At 32.6% G+C, this 21,488-nt stretch overlaps 1 protein-coding gene across 1 annotated transcript; it reads left to right on the forward strand.

The window, feature by feature from the left end:
- Positions 1–5,562: 5,562 nt before the first annotated feature.
- HELRODRAFT_151008 (hypothetical protein) lies at positions 5,563–9,432 on the forward strand (the record flags this gene model as incomplete). The annotated part of the gene is made up of 5 exons (XM_009017761.1): positions 5,563–5,666; positions 8,063–8,154; positions 8,748–8,918; positions 9,118–9,204; positions 9,368–9,432. Coding segments are annotated over 5 exons (519 nt in total), but the record flags the coding sequence as incomplete, so codon positions are not given.
- Between the last annotated feature and the right edge of the window lie 12,056 nt (positions 9,433–21,488).

The following is a 21,488-nucleotide window of genomic DNA, read 5'->3' on the forward strand; positions in this document are numbered from 1 at the left end:
TGATGATACTAATGTCGACGATGATAATGATGGTTAATGATGATGATAGTGATGAGAAGGAGGAGGAAGAAGATGACGGTTACAGTTAATCATGAAGATTAGTGATAAAACTGATGGCGTAGATGTTTCAAAATATGATATTGCGGCAGATGTTGATAATGATAAGTGATAATGAATGATGATGATGATGGTGATGAATTATGATGATGACCTTGATGATGATGGTGTTGCTATTGGTGATGGCGTTTTCGATGCTGATAATGATGTTGATGATGAGGATGAGGATGAGTACGATGATGGTTTTAAAAGTAAATGATAAGAGGCAGAAAAAAGGGAATAAAACAAATGTGATAATAAAAATAAATTAACCACGCATATAACTACGAAAACGACAATTATACTCTAACTGCCAATTGTAAAATCTGACATTTATATTCTCAAACATTTACATCCATATGCGTGCGTGTGTAGTACACAATTTTTTGTTTATAAACAAAACTATACAATACAACTGTATAAAATACAATGCACTACAATACACTATAGTACAATACAATAAAATACAATACAATGCAATATACTACAATACAACACAATGACAATGTACTAAGTTTGAAAAAAATCTTAGTTTTGGTTTTGTCGTTCATGACCAAAATGGAATGAAAAAGAATGGGGTATTTATGTATTTCGTGTATAAATACAATGCACCAAAATTACGAACGCCAAGTTTGTTAAAATATTGTTCATTTGTTGAACTTGATTCCATTAATCAAATTAATTAATTATATTTATTTATTTATTTATTACAAAAATGTCTACATATGTATTTATTTAATTGGCTGAATATGTACATTATACAAAAGTGTATGTAGCAGTTAGCAATTTAACCAAGAACATACATAACACATACACACAGACATACACACACAAACATATTGATACATACATAAACGCGCTTATATAGTGTGTTCATTTATTTATATACATATATACACATACACACTTACACACACACAAACAAACAAATGTATATATATATACATATAAAATGATATATATGGTTTACATTCATTCATTCATTCTTCATCCATCCATTCATTCATTTGTTCTTCATTCGTTCAATAAATCATCCGTTCATTCATTCATTATTTTAAAAAATACTTTTTTAAAATTTATTTTCATGAAAATCTTCATATATTTATTTCTTCTTTTTCTTTAAATAAACAGTAATAAAAATATTAAAATTATGTAAACAAAAAAAAAATCCGGACGCTCACTTAGGGCGCTATAAATAATCAAAAAATGAAAGAAACTATTAAATAAATATAAAATTATGGTAAGAATAATAATTATAATTATATAATATTAATAATAATAATTATTATTATTATTATTGTTAAATCTTATAGTTTTGCTATTTAATCCATAACTTTTTGTTGGTGTTATTAATAATAATATAAGATTTATTTAAATATCTAAATCTTATTCCTTTTGCGGCTGATACAAATTTTCGTAAATATTAATATTATTGTTATATTTTGTTAAAATAAAATTAATTGTTATAAATATATATATATATCATTGTTATTATTATTTATATTTTTATTATTAAAAATAATTATAGCTGGTTGTCAGAGTCTGATAAACATTTTCCCGACAACGATTTCTTCATTGAAAAATTTTTCAACTTCGAATTTGACTCCGGCTAAAAATTTCCACTCCTTCTCCCACTTCTGGCTTCAAATCCGATTTCCAACTCCTAAAAATTTTCCACGTTTGCATCATAATTTAGCTTAAACACCACAACTGAATGAAAGATACTTCAAGAAACACTTAAAATAAGTCATTTTTATGTGTTTATGTTCTAAAATACTTTTTACTTTAAGATAGTTCTTCTTTCTTTCGCGTGCCTTATCCTTTCGGGACATTGGCGACCATCGACCTCCACAAAACCCGATCTTTAATACTTTGTAGTAGTTGAAATGTGGTGATATTCAACAAGTGATACAAGGACCTCACGAGTGTTGTCCGTTGTTGACCGCCATCCCTTTTCTCTGCAATCGTTCCAGTGGTTGTTAGATTTTCCATTTTTTCCTTCCGCGTCATGTGACCAAAAAACATTTACTGGCGCTTCATTTGATTTCATTTTGCAAAAAGCAAAACACGAACTTCAGATTCAGACCCAAGTATCTATGGTCCATCCCTAATTATGCGACTACTTAATTATAAAAATACGTTAAAGGATATTATCAACGATAAATAGATAACATTTTCCGATGTAGAAGTGTATACATTCTCTTGCAATCAGTCTCTTTTCAAACGTAGTTCACTTAATTTTATTATTTATAATGAAAAAATATTTTTATCAAAATAATAATAATAATATTATTATTATTATTGTTATTATTAATTTGTTATTTTGGGCATATAATGATCACTTGTCAGAATTTTGAATTCGGTTTTGAAAGTCCTTTCAAACAAAACAATAGAAAATTTTTTCGATCTTTTATCTTTCGAAGGAATTTGAGATATTTTTTTCCCGAATTTAAAAATTAATTGCGTTCGAGGGTTCATTATGACGTCAGCGCTGAATCATTCAAAATTCAATCAACCAATCAGCTAACTCCTTCCCTAATCATCCCCACCATCAACGTTGTCGTCGTCGTCATAAACCACAACAAATAACTACCAATTGAAGTTTTTTGTTCTACCTAGCATGCGATCAACCAACAATCTGACACTTCATTCAACACTCCAGTTAACAATTCATCTATCCATTCATTCATCCAATCACTAGTTCAGTGGTTTGTTCATTCTCTTGCTTGGTAACTTATCCAACTAACATACATCTCGAAAGTCTAAACATCATCAGCCTTACGAAAAAAATGTTTATCAAACATGACGACAAACCAACCAAAATCAATTGGCCAGCCAATCAGCCAATAAAAAACCTACCCAGCAGCCAATCAGTAAACTAACCAATCAATCGACGAACCAGCCATCCAATCAGCAAACCATCAAACCAGCCAAACAAACAAACCAATCAATCGAAGAACCAGCCAACCAATCAGCAAACCACCCAACCAGCCAAATAAACCAATCAATCAATCGAGCAGGCATCCAACCATCAAACAAAAACCACAAACATTTCATTAATAGATGAAAAAACACCTTGACAGATAGACAGACAGATGGGAAAAAAGAATGAATGAACGAACGAAAGAGCAAAACAAAGAGCACGTATTTCTAAACAAAAAACTTTAGATTAAGATTTAATTAGTTTGGAAGGACATTGAAGATCAAGGAGTAGCGTAACATCGCCTCTCTAACTACGTGTTCTTCTCATCTTCTCTGACAACTGTTAGTTTTTTCAATCTATTTTTATTTTCTTCCCGTTATTTTCTGATTGAAAATATGTTTGGCAGAAATTGTATTGTTATATTTATTATATTATTAAAAGTATTATCGTTATTATTATAAATAATGAAAAAAGTAATTATATATATATATTATTAAATAGTAATTACATATTTATATAAAATAAGGCATACTTGTGAAATCACAAATATATCATTACACACTAGCAAACGCCAAACAAACAGCAGACAAAACAATATACAGATAACATAATAACAAAGAAACAAACCACAAACATACATACATTCATCATACAAACAACGTACATCAACATACAAACAAATGACATAAAACAGCAGACAAACAATATACAAACAACATACAAAAAACATACAAACTACATACAAACAACATAGGAAAAAACATACAAAAGCAGGTTTGTCACTTGTGGAAAAGTTTTCCCTCAGTTAAATTCTAATCACCACCTTTTTTTTCTGCAAATTAAATTTTAACAACGGCTTTTCTAAAATTCTGTCATTAATTGAGTGAGTGAATGAATAATTGAAAAGTAAAAAAAAAATGAAAGTTAAAACGAACGAACGAATGAATGAATGAATAAAAGAAAGAAAGAGGGAATATTCAAATAAGCGAATGTGATTGAGTTATTGAATTATGACAGAATGAAAAAATAAAACTTAATGGAATGATTGAGTAACGAGAAATTGAATGAAATGTTTGCAAAATTGTTATACAGGCACGACACACACTTGAAAAAATATTTTTAATTTATTCTTTCTTAATATTTCATTCAATTCATCCATACTTTTGTTATTAATTTATTCAATCAGCCATTCATTCATTCATTCATTCAGTCATTCAATAATTCTTTTATTCTTCAAGTTATTCAATGCTTCATTCACTCATCCATCACTCCATCAGTTATTTAGCTCAATAGCTAGCTACCTGACAAACACTCCCCTGCTTATAAAATAACTGAATTAAAACATAGCAATTATCATAATGCTATATATTTTTAGAACATAATTTATATTTATATAAATATACTTAAAAATTATTTGTGTATCTTATATTAGCAGGTCGTAAAAAACACACGTACACTACACAAACATTTTTGGAGATATTTATATATTTATTGATAATAATTGAAGCTGTTTATTTCGCACTTGCATTTCTTCACTTGTTGGGTTTTCGATTTTTTTGGTTGATTTTTTAGTTTCGCACTTTTTTTCTAGATTCCATTTTGAAATTAACTTTATTTATGCGAGCACACGAACAACCACACGAACGAACAAACAAACAGCCATTCTGCTCGGAGAAGACTTCACAAATTTTAACACTGTTGAAACGGCAGAGAAAGAGAGAGAGAAAGAGAGAGCGCGAGAGAGAGAGAGCGCGAGAGAGAGAGCGCAAGAGAGAAAGAGAGAAAAAGAGAGAGATAGAGAGGGAGAGAAGAGAGAGAGTAATAAAAAAAGACAAAATAATTTATTCAAAAACAAAAACGAGCAACAGTAGAAAGAAATCATTTGAACAGGAAAATTACAAAGAATGAAAAGGAAAAAATTTCTTAGCTTCACGAAGTTGAAGAAATCGGATGAGGACAGAGAAGTGGATAAGACTTCTCCGAAAGAAAAATCAGCGAAATTGCCAACCGCAGCGTCCGATCCGGAAAAACCCAGCAAAACAGCCGATCAAAACAGCGAATCAGGAAGCAGCAGCAGTAGCAGCAGCAGCAGCGAGAGTGGTAGTTGTTGTAGTAACAGCACTACTTCTGTTACTGCCACTGCCGGCAAAAAATCAATCATGACTCAAAAGGCCTTCAATTCCAGTTAGTGTTTTACACCGTTTGCAACATGTTGTTTTAATTATTATCTTCGTTTATTTTTTGACAAAATTTATTAATTTATTATTATTAATTTTTATTAGTAATTATTATTAATAATTATTATTAACATTATGTGGAGTTTATACAACGCTTAACAGTTTTGGAGTTGAACTAAGTATTACAAAAACAACATGGCAAAACGTGGCACACTAACAGTCTGCGCTAACTCATTTACTGCCTTATTTGATACCGTCATCATTTCTCTATTATCACCATCGCTGCCATCTAAAACATCATCATCATTGTCATCATCATCATCATCATTGGCATCGTCATCATCACCATGTGGGTAATTATCAGAGTCACCGTACCCGCCCCTGGCCCCAAACAAGGTGCGGGTGTACAGCATGAGGTTCTGTCCATACGCCCAGAGAGCACGTATGATACTCAAGTACTACAATGTTCCGTTAGTACCGTTGTTGTTGTTGATGTTGTTGCTGTTGATATTGTTGTTGTTGTTGTTAATGTTGTTGATGCTGTTGTTAATGATGATGTTGTTGTTACTGATGATGATTTTGATGTTGTGGATGTTGTTGTTGATGTTGTTGTTGTTGATGTTGTTGTTGTTAATGATGATGGTGAAGATATTGTTGTTGTTGGTTAAGATAACGGTGATGATATTGATGTTGTTGATGATGATGAGGAGGATGCTTTTGATGATGGAGTTGGTGATGATAACTATATACTGTCGGATATACAGTCAGACAAGCAGAGAGATGCATAGATAGATGAATTGATTGATGAATAAATGGATGGATAGATAGACAGATGGATAGATGGATGAATGGATAGGTGTATAGATAAAAATATATTTAAGCAAAGAAACAGTTAGAAAGATAGATAGATAGTTACAGACGAATGTATTTATTCATCCATTGATTGTTTAATTTGATTGAGAAATGCACCAAAAATCAGTGCTTGGACGACAAATAAATTTATAAACAAACTTACACATACATACATACATACATACATACATACATACATACATACATACATACATACATACATACATACATACATACATACATACATACATACATACATACATACATACATACATACATACATACATACATACATACATACATACATACATACATACATACATACATACATACATACATACATACATACATACATACATACATACATACATGCATATACAAAAGAAACACATATACACACATACAGACACAAGCATACACACACACACACACACCTGGAAACACACATGCACGCATACATGCATGGATGAATGAATTAATGCAGTGATCGATCGTATCATTAAATTTTCCTCAGACGTCTGACAGTACAAAATCAAATTCCTATTTCATCCCATTTCACTCTTTTTCTTTCTTATTGTCTCTATTTTTAGATTTCACTTTTATTTTATTTTCTAATTACAGAGTACAAAATGTTTTAGAATAAAGCTTTCATTCGGATTTTAATAGAAAAAATTGGACAATTGTGAGTTCACCACATACGAATTGTTATAATTTTTCGTTTAAACTACGTAAATCCGCAATAAATACATCCAGATTCACGAAACCAGACGTGCAGATAAATTTATATACCTGTAAATTTACAAAATTACGCACACATGCACACACAAACACAGACATAAACACGAACACACACACCCAAACACACAAACACATACATACATGAATAAGCGGAAGACTTATAAATCAGCTAGTTACCGTTGAATGCAATGCATAAATACAAAAAGCAACTAAACTTTAATGAATATTTATGCATTGAACGCACATGTGCACTTAGCTTTTGTATGGGTTGATGTATGTATGTTTGTGTGTTTGTATGTGTGTGTATATTTGTGTGTGCACGTGTGTTTGTATGCGTCTGTGTGTTTGTCTGTTTTTACGGTTATAAGCATTTACAGTTATCTTTTGCAAATATGTTTTGATGTATTTGCGTATAATGTGTTAATGTTTGTTTGGATGTGGTTTTTTGTATATGTGTGTTGTTGTTTGTGAGTGCGTGTGTGTGTGCGGTTATAGATGCTTAATGTGCTTTTATAAATGCCGCTACTGGCTGCTAATTAAAATTTACAACAAATTTTTTTGTAGCCTTTACTACTAATGTTTATTAATTACAATTTCTGATCATGTAGTTAGTGTTAATGTTTTTAAATTACATCAATTACTGCTGAAAATTGTAAATTTTTACTTCTGTACAAAAACTTCTACTTCAAAAACTACTACTAATAATAATCATGCCGCTACTACTACAGCTTCTAATATCACCGCTACTACTACTACTTTGGCCACTACTACTACTAATGCTACAACGCTTACTACTATTACTACCTGCTGCATGCCATAAACCGTATTTTCTCGTAAATTTATCGTAATCATCTCAACATCAGCCGAGTTCTCCTTATTATATTTATTTATCGCTCTCCTTTTCTCTCTCTCTCTCTCTCTCTCTCTCTCTCTCTCTTTCTCTCTCTTTCATAACTCTTTCTCTTTTTTGCGATTTTATGGTGGTTGTTTATTTTTCTTTTTGCTATACATAATTTTTCCTATAATTCTCAACATAATTCATATTTCTTTCTCGGTTTTTAAATACTTATTTTTTGTTCTTTAATCATTCACATTTGTCTCTCTCACTCATTCAATCTTTCATTTATTTACACTCATTTGCTAATTCAATCAATCAATCAATCATTCATTCATTTATTCATCTATAAATTTACTCTCTTAATCTTCCATTCACTTATCATTCATTCATTCGTTTCTACATTCACTCTCTCATTCATTCACTAATTTCTTCACTCAGACACGAAATCGTGAACATCAACTTGAAAGACAAACCAGCATGGTTCTTACAGAAAAATGCCTCTGGTACTGTACCGGTTCTTGAACATAACGGTAATTTGGGGTATTTTGGGGCTGCTGTTTAGAGATATTTTGGGATGTTTTAACGATTTTGGTGTATTTGTTTAAATACTTGATGTTTTCTTTTGTCTTCGTTTTTGTAATTTTAATTATATTTGTTTTTTGTATTTTTGTTTGTTTTTGTTTTGTATCTTTTGTTTTTTTTCTAAATCTTCAGGCCGTTTTTGAATCAGCGATAAATTTTTCACTATTTTTAAAATTTCGCAATAAATATTTTCTAAACGCTGCTTAAAAAAAACCAAGCTGTTTAAAATTCCTAAATCTCAAATAATTTCGCCCTCTCTATCTACCTCGAAGGGTGTAGTTTGAAAAATTAATCCAACAGAACTGCTAAAAAATTCATTATCCATTCATCAACGTCATCATCTTCGTCATCATCGTCGTCGTCGTCGTCGTCATCATCTTTATAAATGACGTAATGAAATGTTTTCCTCGTCATAATATTATAAATGACTTTAGTTTAATTATAAATTTATTTAAAAAATTTTCAACTATAATTATAATTTAACATAAATTACCATAAATAAACGTTATATTAATTATAAATTTTCAATCGGTACTGACAGAACGGATAATCACGGAGTCGGTAATCTGCTGCGAATACTTGGACGAGAGGTACGGTCAGAACAAACTTCTGACCAGAGAATCATACACGAGGGCCAAACAGAAGATGATGATTGAAAAGTTTAATAAGGCTAGAAAAGGATCAATTAATTATACAATCTGCAAATCGATCAGTCAGTCAATCAATCATACAATCAAACAACCAGCCAATCAGCCAACCAATCAATCAATCAACCAATCAACCAACCAATCAACCAACCAATCATTCTATCAATCAATCAACTAACCAACCATCCATTCAACTAACCAATCAATCGACCAATCAATGAAAGGTGTGTGCAGTGTACTACGCGGCGATCAACAAGTTGAAAGGTGTGGAGGATTTCAGGGACCTGAAGCAGCAGTTTGAAGAAGTCCTCCAACCCTTTGAGGAGTCCCTGCAGAATAAATTCTTTGGAGGTGATGACAACGACGATGGCAATGATGGTGGTAGAGATGATGACGATGTGATGATGATGACGTTGTGATGATGACGACGATGATGATAATAATGATGATGATGATGTGATAATGACGATGGTAACGAGGATGATGAAAATGATGACGACTCCCATTCTCACAGGCGACGAACCTTACTTTCTTGACTTTCTCATCTGGCCCTGGTTTGAAAGGTTTCCCGCTCTTGAACGCCTAACTGGGATTCAAATAGTTCAGGGCGACCCGAAGTTTCACCGAATAACTCAGTGGGCCGACAAGCACATGCTACAAGTACCGGTCGTCAGGGATGTCATAACACCGATCGGTTATCATGCCGAGTTCCTCAGGCAGTATACCGACCCGAGTCTCAAGTACCCGAATTATGACCTCGGTTTGCAGTGATGTGAATGTTTGAAGGTTGAGTAGAGGAAAGAATTAATTAAAAAAAATAAAGGAATATAAAACGAAGTGTGTGTGTTTGGGTGTGTGTGCGTGTGGTGTGAAAATTTGGCTCTGTAATGACGTTGATTAGACATTAATAGAGGCATCAACTTTAATGAAACGATTTTTATTAAAGTATGAAGGACGATGATGACGGTGATGATGAAGATGAAGATGATAATGACGTCAAATTTGTTTATTAATACTGCTACAAAACTTTTACTGCTTCCAATACTTTCAATTTTATTATGTTACATTTTATACATTAAGTAAATAAATACACACATCCAAACAAACAAACAAACAGACAGACAAACATCAAAATTCTACTCACCTACACAAACACACACACACGCACGCACTCACACACACACACACGCACGCACGAAGACTTCTTAGCGGGATAATATATATAGCTATTAAATGCCGGTGAATATTAACATTATTATTATTTTTACTATTATTATTATTATTATTATTGTTGTTGTTGTTTAATTATTATGGTTTTTTTATTTTTTTAATAATAGTCTCTGGAATGGGAGTATGTTGAAAATTTGTATCTGAAGAAAGATGTTAGGAAATAAATTAAAATAAATAGCTTTAATCAACAGACGGCTCAGGCACGTTGTGTGGTATGTGGTAAGTTAGAATAAAATGTTACCAGCCAATAAACACAATCGTCATAAGAAATTAAAAATTCATAACAACAACATCAGATTAATAGTTACAACAACAAAATTATTATTTAATGAAAATACATTAACAACAACAATTACAGCAACAACACCAGTCGCATTGACATCAACACCATAGCCAACATCATTGAACAATACATCAATAACAAAAATACTAAACAACTACATAAGCATCTAACAACTACTGCAACAACAACATCATAAGCAACAACAGCACCAACATCCGCCACAACACATTACCATCAACATCACCAACTGCAAAAAGTTAGCGAAAATTCTCCCAGCGACTCATTCATAGTTCTTCTCTTATCTTTTTGGTCCAAGCAAGCTATGAAGGAAGACCCTAGTGTTGATTTATGCGACGATTTTTTGCTAGCCAGAGCAAAACGTGTTGGAAGAGTATGGTGAATATTTTTTCAAGTTTATGGCCGTGGTGCGTGTCGCTGCCAGGTTTTCCAGTTTTGGATATCGTCATTTGGGAAAGTTGACTCACTGATTGATTTACTTGTTGTTTGGTTAATTAGTTGATCGATTTATTGGTTGGTTGACTGGTTGGTTGACTGGTTGGTTGAATTGTTGGTTGAATTGTTGGTTAATTTGTTGTTTGAATTGTTGGTTGAATTATTGGATGATTTTTAGGTTTTCAAAAAGTTTTTTGATTGTTTGAATGATTTGTTGAACTTGTGTCTTTTCATTAGATGATTGTTGATCGATTAATCGATTAAATAGACGATTAGTTGATAGTTGATTGATTGTTTGTTGTTTGGTTGATTTGTTGGTTTTAAAAAGTATATTCATTAAACCACAAATCAATCAAAAATATTTTTCTCTACATTTTCGTCGGCGCCAGCGAGGCTTTTTTTCATCTTTCCATTTCAATTCTTTAAAGCGGACCAAGATATTCAATCCATTTATTATATTTCCCTCTCACCCTCTTACTCTCTCATTTTTTTTCACTCTTTTTCTTTCACTCTTTCTTTTCTTCTCTCTCTTTCTTTCTCTCATCATCTCTTTATCTTTCTAAATTTATCTCAATTTCGTCATCCTCGCTTCCATTTCTATTTTTTGTCTTTCTATCCTTTTTCATATTTTTTTCTTTTCTTCTTTCATATTTTTACTTCTTTTAAAATTTGCAATTTTTTTCAACATCTGCTTTAATTTTTCTGAAGAGAATTTTCTCAAATAAATAATTCGTCGAAGCAAACAGCCCAATATGCACACGGTATCTGCCATGTGCTTCGTACATTCCTTGCAGTGCAGAGCCATGAGTCTACATCAAACGTTCTACTTCACACACAGAACCACACATACACAACTGCACATACACAGCATCACAAACACAACATCACATACACAGCAGCACAGACACAGCAGCACAGACAAAGTTCATCTTCAAACACAATATTATACAAAAATGCACTTGTATAGTTTCTTTCACATATTCGGGCCCACACATATACATAACATACACAACGCACACTTTCAAACAACATACACAATGTACACAAACACAAACGATGCATACCGGAAACAGATCGAACACGAGATTATGACGTCATGACGGATACGACTCGCTCGTTAGGTCGTCTGCCGGACGAATGCGAGAGCGCGCATTCTTTACCGAATTCGAACATCAATTTGTTTTTAGCTGAATATTTTTTCCTCCTGGTTGTTAAGATTTTTTATGCTTGTGTGTTTGTTTGTGTGCGTGTGTGTTTGTCTGTGTGTGTATTTGTTTTTCTATGAGGTTGTAATTGTTTGTATATTCCTGTGTCTTAGTGGCAAGTTTATGTACTTATGATTATGTAAGTGTCTGTGGCTTTGCAACTGTTTGTATGTTTGTGTGTGTGTGTGTGTATGTGTGTGTGTGTGTGTGTGTGTGTGTATGTGTGATTTAATTGCGATATGATGTTATTGGTCGTATGTTTTATGGTGCCTTGAATGAAGCATATGTGGATTGCATGATGTTTGACGGTCTTTTTTCTCTCTCTCTCTCCCTCTCTCTCTCTCTCTCTATCTCGCACTCTCTCTCTCTCGCTCTTGCTTTATCTCTCTTTCTCTCCGTTATTTATTAGTTCTGTCCTTAGTTTTTATGTTGTTTATATGTTGTTTATTTGTTGTTTTAATGTTGTTTGATGTTTTTGTACGTTGTTTGTATGAATATTTAAGAAACTGAACGTGAATCAAAACCATTATGCTAATATCAACATAAATTTCACAAAAAAGAAAAATACAGAAAGCATTTCTAGAGCAGAAACACACAACGTATTTATTTATTTTTCAATTTTTTTTGGTTTTTCTATTTATTCTGATTTTTATTGTGACTCTCGGCAAACGTCAATGACAATTAGAATTGTAGTTAGCGCCAGTGGAGAGTCCAAAAATTCTACGAAAGATTTTTTCGCATATTTTTCCATTTTTTCATTTTTTTCAAAGTTTTCTAACACCTTGCTACTGTTGTTGCTACTACAACTACTTCTACTTCTAATACTATTATTACGACAATAACTACTACTACTGATGCTGCTGCTGCAGCTGCTACTACTACTACTACTACTACTTTTACTATAACTACTACTACTCTTACACAACTACTACTACTTTCACAAGAGTATCTCTCTCCTCTGTCATTAAAAATAATTTTTTAGACAGATTTTAAGAACTACTGGAAAAAATGATTCATAATTTTGTACTTGTATGTTTATGTTTTTTGGGTTTGTATGTTGTTGTATGTGTAACTTTTTGTGTTTCTATGTTTTTGTATGGGTTTTTGATAGTTTGTTTATTTCTTTTTATATGGGTTTGTTTGCATCTTTTAGCGTTTGTATGTATGCACGTAGGCTTGCTTCAAGGAGTGTATTTTTATAATTGTATGTTTTTATTTTATCTATGTTTGCATGTCTGTTTCAGCATGTCTCACTGGCATGCTTCATTTCAAAATGTTCAAGTTTTCAGCGAATATATTTTCACCCTCCTATTTTTAAAACGTTTGAATTTGAAACTGTCTCTAGTCATTTTTACTAAAATGCAAATGTTTTTGCTTGCTGATATTTCTAGTATATATTCCTGTATTGACAAACACACGCACAAACAAACATACAAATATCCAAACAAACACACGGATAACTAAATTTACACACAAACAAAATAATTTGAAATATAGAAAAAAATATTCAGAAATTGAAAAATGAAAAATGAACATTTGTTTGCTGACGGAGAGCTAAAAAGAAAATGATCCTAACACTAATTTTTCTTCATCTCTCATTCGTTCCTTTCTTCAAAAACAATTTCCTTGCTTCCAAAAAAATCCATACACGATTGATTGATACATACAACTGTATTTTTTTGTTTTGTTTTGTTTTTTTTTTGAAAAAAAATTCATTTTGCTTGTGACTTGAAAAATTATAGCCAGACGACATGCAACTTGAAAAAGTGCAATAATATTCAAAAGGAATACCAAATCAATCAAGAGACAATTCCCACTGAACTTTCCGCTAGGCCAGCAAGCCAATCAGCAGACGCAAAAAACATAATTGTAATAAAAACACCACCAACAATAATAACATCTCTAATGATTGTAATAACAACAACAATAAAAACACAAACAACAAACAGGATATGTTTCAAACCAAAAAATTGAGAAATTGTTTTGCCGACTAACCAGTCTTCAGGACGAAATTATTTCTTTTGACACTTTTGCATTGTGGCATTTTGAACGAGTAAACAAGTTCATGTGTGTACGTGTTTGTTCATGTTGGTATACGTTTGTATATGTTTGTATACGTTTGTATATGTTTGTATACGTTTATGTATGTTTGTATATGTTTTTAGATCTCTGTATATGTTTGTAAACGTTTGTATATGTTTGTATATGTTCTTAGATGTCTGTATATGTTTGTATTTGTTTGTATTTACTTTTAGGTTGCGCACATTTTTAGCTTGCAATATTTCTTTTGCGTGACGTTAGCTCCGTCGGTACATAAATATTAATTGTTTCAATTAGTACACTTTTTGTTTTTTTTTCAAGCAGTCGAAGTCTATATACACACTCATTCAAAAATATTTTATAAGCATTTATTAAGGAAAGGAAAAATTACTCTGAAATAAGTGACACACATGCACACTTACATAAACACATACACACGCACACACATACACACACACACACACGCACATAAACACTTTTTCTATAACAAAACACACTTGTGTAAATACACACAAACACACGCATACAAGCTTACCCATTTGTTTAACACAGACCAAAAAATGCAAAAAATCCCAGCAAATTATGATAACTTCTGTCATTATCATCCATAGATATCTTAATACGCACGAGCTATTTATTCTATGCTCTTTCTTATTTTCATTATTTTTCTTGTCTGTCCAAAACAAAAATATCTGCTTAATGGTGGTCGTTTAGTTTATATGGCCGTGTGTGTGTGTGTGTGTGTGTGCGTGTGTACGTGTATGTGTGCATGCGTGTGCGTGTGTACATTTATGTGTGTGTAATGAGAATAATAATGATGATACAAGAAGATGATGTGACTAATAATTAGCTCTATATTTAGTTGAAGATGTCTGTTATAATGACGCGGAAATGATGTCAAAATGACGATGACCATGTTGAAAAGTGAAAAAATATCACGTGATGTTGTGATGATGAAAACGGTGAAGACGATGACGTCAACAGCGACAAAATGACCACATGTTAACAATGACCATCGCAATAATTTGGTTGACGAGTATGTTGCCGGTGCTGTTTGTGATGATGATGATGATGATGATGATGATGATGATGATGAAGATGATGATGATAAAAAAATGTTAATGATGACGACGAGGAAAATAATGATGATGATAATGATGACGACGACAAAGATGATGATGGTGGTGATGGTGACGACGAAAAAGATTATGGTGATGAAGATGACGATGACGATGATGATGATGATAATGATGACGACGACAAAGATGATAATGGCGATGATAAAAGTTATGCTGCTTCTGATGATGATGCTTCTATAATCGTTTCTTTAGCTGTCAATCCTACCAGCCATCAAACCTAACCTTCAACTCGTTCATTTGTTCATCTACTCATTCACTCTTTCACTCATTCATTCATTTTTTACCCGTTTGTTACTTACTCACTCATTCACTCATTCATTCATTCATTCACTCATTCATTCAATCACTCATTCATTCATTCATTCATTCACTCATTCATTCAATCACTCATTCATTCATTCACTTATTCATTCAACCACTCATTCACTTATTTATTCATCTTTCACTAGATCGCTTACTCACTCAGTTTCATTCAATTTTAAATTGTCTAGTTTAGAAATGTCTCAAACGTTCACCATATTACTGCAGCTGCAACTCATGCAGGATGCGGGCGAGAATTTCGTTACGATGGCGCTTAGTGGTGGTGGCGATAATTTTAATTATGATTACTATTCTTCTTTGCATCATTCATTCATTTCTCATTCCATCATTCATTCACCTATTAACTCATTCTTCATTCATTCAATCGTGGACTGATGTACGAGGCGTGAGTTGATGGGATGGATGTCTGGTGAGTAATTCATTGGATAGATTGATAGATAGATTGGTGGATGGATGTATAGATAAATAGAAAAATGAACAAACGAACAAACAAACGAACGAACGAACGAACGAACGAACAAAAGAATGAATGAATGAATGAGCGAATACAGCGACTGACCACCCAGCAAAGATTACTAATCTGTCATCTGTTGAATATGTAAAAACTCATCCGAACACTGCAAACAAATAATTCATCAAATCTTCATTCCTCACCAGCAATCAGTCCGACGAGATACTCCTCTCATATTTTAAATCATTTTTTCTATTAATTTTTTCCCCTCAAATTTTTTCTGCCTTGCTGCGATATGGTTTTATTCAACCAATTATTTGTCTTTATTTAATTTCCTTCGAACTATTTTTTTTAAATTATTAAAATTTGTTTATTTCAATTGTTTTTTTTCAATATTCTATTTTCACTTGTTAATTTTTCATTGTGTGATTTCTTTTTTTTTCTCTCTCTCTCTCTCTCTCTCACTTTTACTCTCTTTCTTTCTTTCCTCCTCCTTTTTTTACTGTTATTTCTTTTTTTATTTCTTTCTTTTTTCATCTCTTCTTTCCTCTCTCTCTCTCCTTTCTCTCTCTCCTTTCTCTCTTTCCTTTCTCTCTCTCTCTCTCTCTTTCTCTCTCTCTTTCTCTTTCTTTCTGCTTCTCCGAGTTACAGGCACAGCAATCCAAATCTTTATCATCGCCATCTTCTGCCTCATAAAACGACCATTATCGTTCTAATCACAGCCACCGTCACTTTCATCATCATCTTCACCATCATCGTTTGGGTCATCATCATCATCCCCCCTATTCTATCATCATCATCATCATTATTTCCATCATCCCTCTATCATCATCATCATCATCATCATTATTTCCATCATCCCTCTATCATCATCATCACCATCATCATCATTTCCATTACCATCCGTTTCATCATCAATATTTCGCAGTTGTGAGTTTCTTTTTTTTTTACTGAGAGCCATCAAATTTGACGTCACCACGATCGCTGTAAAAGTGTTTTTCTTTCTTGTGAAATGACGTCACCACAGAATTTTACGTCACCACCTTTGTTACTTTTGTCGTCATCATCATCGCCATCATCATCGTTATCATTTTCACCTCGGCATAAACTCACATAAAATTCACATAAAAAACATCATTTCATTAGTGCGAATGTTTTTTAAATCGAAGTTACTGACTATCGCATACAGACATCGCCGTAATTTAAAGAACGTTCATCACCATCATCACATGTAATCAGCGTCATTCAACTCACCATAATCATCATATTATCATTACATCATCATCGTCATCATAACCATCATCATCATCATCGTCACAACCATTATTCCAGCACCTCCATCACTACCATAATCATTATTTCATCGTCATCAATACAAAGTTTCATTATCATCATCACCACTACCATCACCACTACCATCACCATCACAATCGTCATCATCATCACTAACAACATCATTATCATCATCGTCGTCATGAGAACCGAAAAAACAATTAAAGTGAACAGAAAAGGTCAGGAAATAATCTTGAGATAGTCCTGTTGAAGGCTAGCGGCAACAAATTGCTGAAACTAATGTATCAAACATACATACTCATAAACATGCAAATATACAAACATTTCTTCATAAAACTATTTATATACAAACACACAAATGTGTATAATACAAACATCTAGACCTCTACATACAAAAATACAAACGTAGATATGCGTGCAACCATACAAACGCCGATATACAAATATACAGATATTTGTATGTATACATTCAAACAATGCTGAGAATGATGAGGAGGAGGAGGAGGAGGAAGAAGAAGATGATGATGATGATAATTATGAGGATGATGATAATGATGATGATGATGATGATGATGATGATGATGATGATGATGATGATGATGATTAAAATATAAACATAAGTAAAAACGAGACAGGAATAGCGCTCCTGTAGCTGTATCAAAAATTGAAACATAGAAAATGTTAATGACGACGATGACGTTGATGGGGAGGAGGAGGATGATCTAACATAATATAACATAAGAAAGATTTTTTATAGTGATCCAAGAAGACTAAGTCTGTGACAGGACCACTCTGAGACTTTTTAGTATCTTACTTTTGCCAAGTTTGCTTTAAAATTATTAGTTGTTTCTGCGCATATTATTTCATCTCCCAGTTTGTTCCACTCGTTGACAACTCTGCAGATGAAAAATATTTGCTTTATCGATCTCGAGCTTTTTTAAAGATCTTATATTTATGCCCCCCTTGTTTTACAATTTATCTAAAGCTCAAAGAATTTCGCTGATTCCAAATTCTCCTTCATAGTGATGCTTTTGTATGCCTGAATCAAATCTCCTCTTGTTTTTCTTCAGTTTCTAGTGTTGTCAATCCACAAACTTTTAATCTGTCTTCATATGACATACCGCGACACTCCTTCATCATTCTCGTTGCCCTCCTTTCAATGTTCTCGAGCGTATGTCTGTCCTTTTGTTTATCTGGATTGCAAAACTGAACACAGTACTCCAACTTAGGTCGAACCAATACTTTATACAGGTTTAATATGACGGTCATATCTTTGCTTTTTACTCTTCTTTTTATCATACCCAAAGTTTTGTTTGCACTTTTAGCCGCCTCGATGCATTGCCGTGCTACCTTACCATCCCGATGAATTATCACCCCTAGATCCTTATTTTCCTCTTCACTTTTAGTGGTGTGTCTCCAAGTTTGAATAAGCTTGCCTTGTTGTTTGCTCCTACATGTGTGACTGCACATTTGTTAGTGTTGAATACCATCTGCCAATCCTCTGCCCATTTGCATATCTTTTGCAAATCGAATGCTAGAGTTTCAATATCTTCATCGTTGTCTACAACAGAACATAATTTAGTGTCAGCTGCAAATTATGAAATTAAAAATATATATTTGAAATAGCAACGGTCCTAATACGGATCTTTGAGGTACCCCAATGATCTAGATGATGACGTTGATGATGACGTCATTAAAAAAATCATTAGTAATATAAATAATAACAACAATAACAACACTGAAATAGCAACATCTTCAACTAGAGTTTCAACAAAGTTAACGACAACAACAACATATCAACAATAAAACAACACATTAACAATAATAAAATCATTAAAAACTACAAGGTGAATAACAATCACAGCAATCACATCAACAACAACATTGCGATAAAAATCTATTTCCTTCTACATCTTGCATTGTACGGTTGGGAAAATTCCTAAATAGGATTAACAACAACAACAGCAGCAGCAGCAACTACAACAACAAAAAACAACAATAAAATTACGACCAATATTAAACTCAAAATATGCAATACAAAGTTTTTCATTACAATTTCAGTGGCAGTAACACAACAACGACAACAACAACGCAACAACACACACAACAACACCAATCTTTACAATAATTTTAATTACTACAATAAAATGCAATTTATGCTTTTCACCAAATCGAATCAAACTGCCCAACTACCTATTCAGCCGTCCCGAAAACCAACCGTACCCGCACCCTCTCACAACTGCTAACTTTTGGGGCGACGGACACGCTGTCTCTAGTTCGATTCTTAAACATCTAAAAGTCACCAATTTAGATAAGTTACAACAACAACAACATCAACCAAATTTACAAAATAATCACCATTCTTTATCAAACAACAATCACGGAGACAACGGCCATCTTGAGTCAAACAGCAGCAACAACAACATCAATGGCACCAGCGAAACTGCAATAATATAACAATTACATTATAAATGATCACAAGAGAGTCCGTGCCAGTAGTAAAACCATAATGACAACGAGAAATTGGACGGAAGCATTAGTACCACGATAACAACAATAACAACAACAACTCCATTAGAAATAACTTTCATCAACAAAAACACATTAATGACAATAAAAAGTACACAAACACACAAACAATGGATTATCAAAAATAATTAACAAACACATCAGCAAAATCATCAAAAGACAACAACAACAATAACATCAACAAAAACATCATCAGCAACAACAACAAAGACACCAACAACAACAAAAACAACAAAGACATCAACAATAAAAGCAACAACAAAAGCAACAACAAAGACATCAACAACGACTTTCAATATTGATCCCACATAGAGGCATCTCGCCAAATTAAACAGCTATTAAGAATCTGAAAGAGACAGCGTCGACTATTACTACTACTACAACTACTACTACTACCACTACTACTACTACTGCTGCTGCTGCTGCTACTACTACTACGACTGCTATGTCTTCTACTATTGCTATTTCTGCTACAGCTTCTGCATGTACTATGTTAGTAGTAGAAGTAGTAGAATTAATAATGGCAGCAATAGTAGTAGCGATAGTAGCCGTAGTAGTATAAGTAGTAGAAGTAGCGGCAACAGCGACAGTAGCAGCAGCAGTAATAGTAACGATAGCATTGGTAATTGAATTTTTTCTTCAATAAAAATTATCTCGTCAAGCATCGTTATCATAAATATCATCTGACAAATCTTACATAAATTCTCCTGCTATTTCTACCGTTTCTGGCAAAGGCGGTTTTGTATCATACAGGACACACACACACACAAACACAAACAAACGCACACATACAAACATACACACACACATACACAGATATATACATATATTATATATATATATATATATATATATATATAAATTATATATATATATTTATAAATTTTATATATATATATAAATTATATATATATATATATATATATATATATAGAGAGAGAGAGAGAAAGAGAGAAAAAAAAAAGAGGGAAATGTACATTTGAGTACTTTCCAAAAAATTCTTTGTCAAATTCCGTTTGTGAAAATTATTCTCGAATTTGAACAGTTTTTGCATGCAATAAATTGGAGAGCAGTGTTGTCATCGAGATTAATTTTAAGTTATTCGATAGAGAGGTTTCTAAGCCGAATAGACCCGGATTTCTCGGGGTAATACCGGTCAAATACGAACATTATGCGTATATGTGTATTGTATGTGTACTAAGTGTATATTATATGTGTATTTTGTGTAAATTATATGTTTATTGTATGTGTGTTGCATGTTTACCGTATTTTATTCTGTGTATCAAATATGTAATGCATATACGTGCAGTGCATGGTGTGCAAGTACTGTATACCGGTTGTATATGTGTGTTTTGTGTATATTGTATGTTTAGCTTATGTGTATTTGATGTGTGCTTCATACTATAAGTGTATTATATGTGTATTTTAATGATACCATATTGTATTTCATTATGTGTAACTGGTTCATGTAGATGTACGTGCCGTGCAATTAATTGTTTGAAGGGTTTTATCTTTATTATGTCTAGTTTGTATTTGTAGACGTTTGCTTCGTTCGTCAACATTTTTCAAATTTTCAATTATTTTTATATAGTTTTGTCTTTATGATGAGTATGTATTTCACGGTATGTTTGCCATGGTATGGTATGTCTGTATTCATGTTATACTTTCTGTTTTTGTATGTATGTTTGCAT

Source organism: Helobdella robusta (genome assembly GCF_000326865.2).
Source record: "Helobdella robusta unplaced genomic scaffold HELROscaffold_2, whole genome shotgun sequence".
NCBI lineage: Eukaryota > Metazoa > Annelida > Clitellata > Rhynchobdellida > Glossiphoniidae > Helobdella > Helobdella robusta.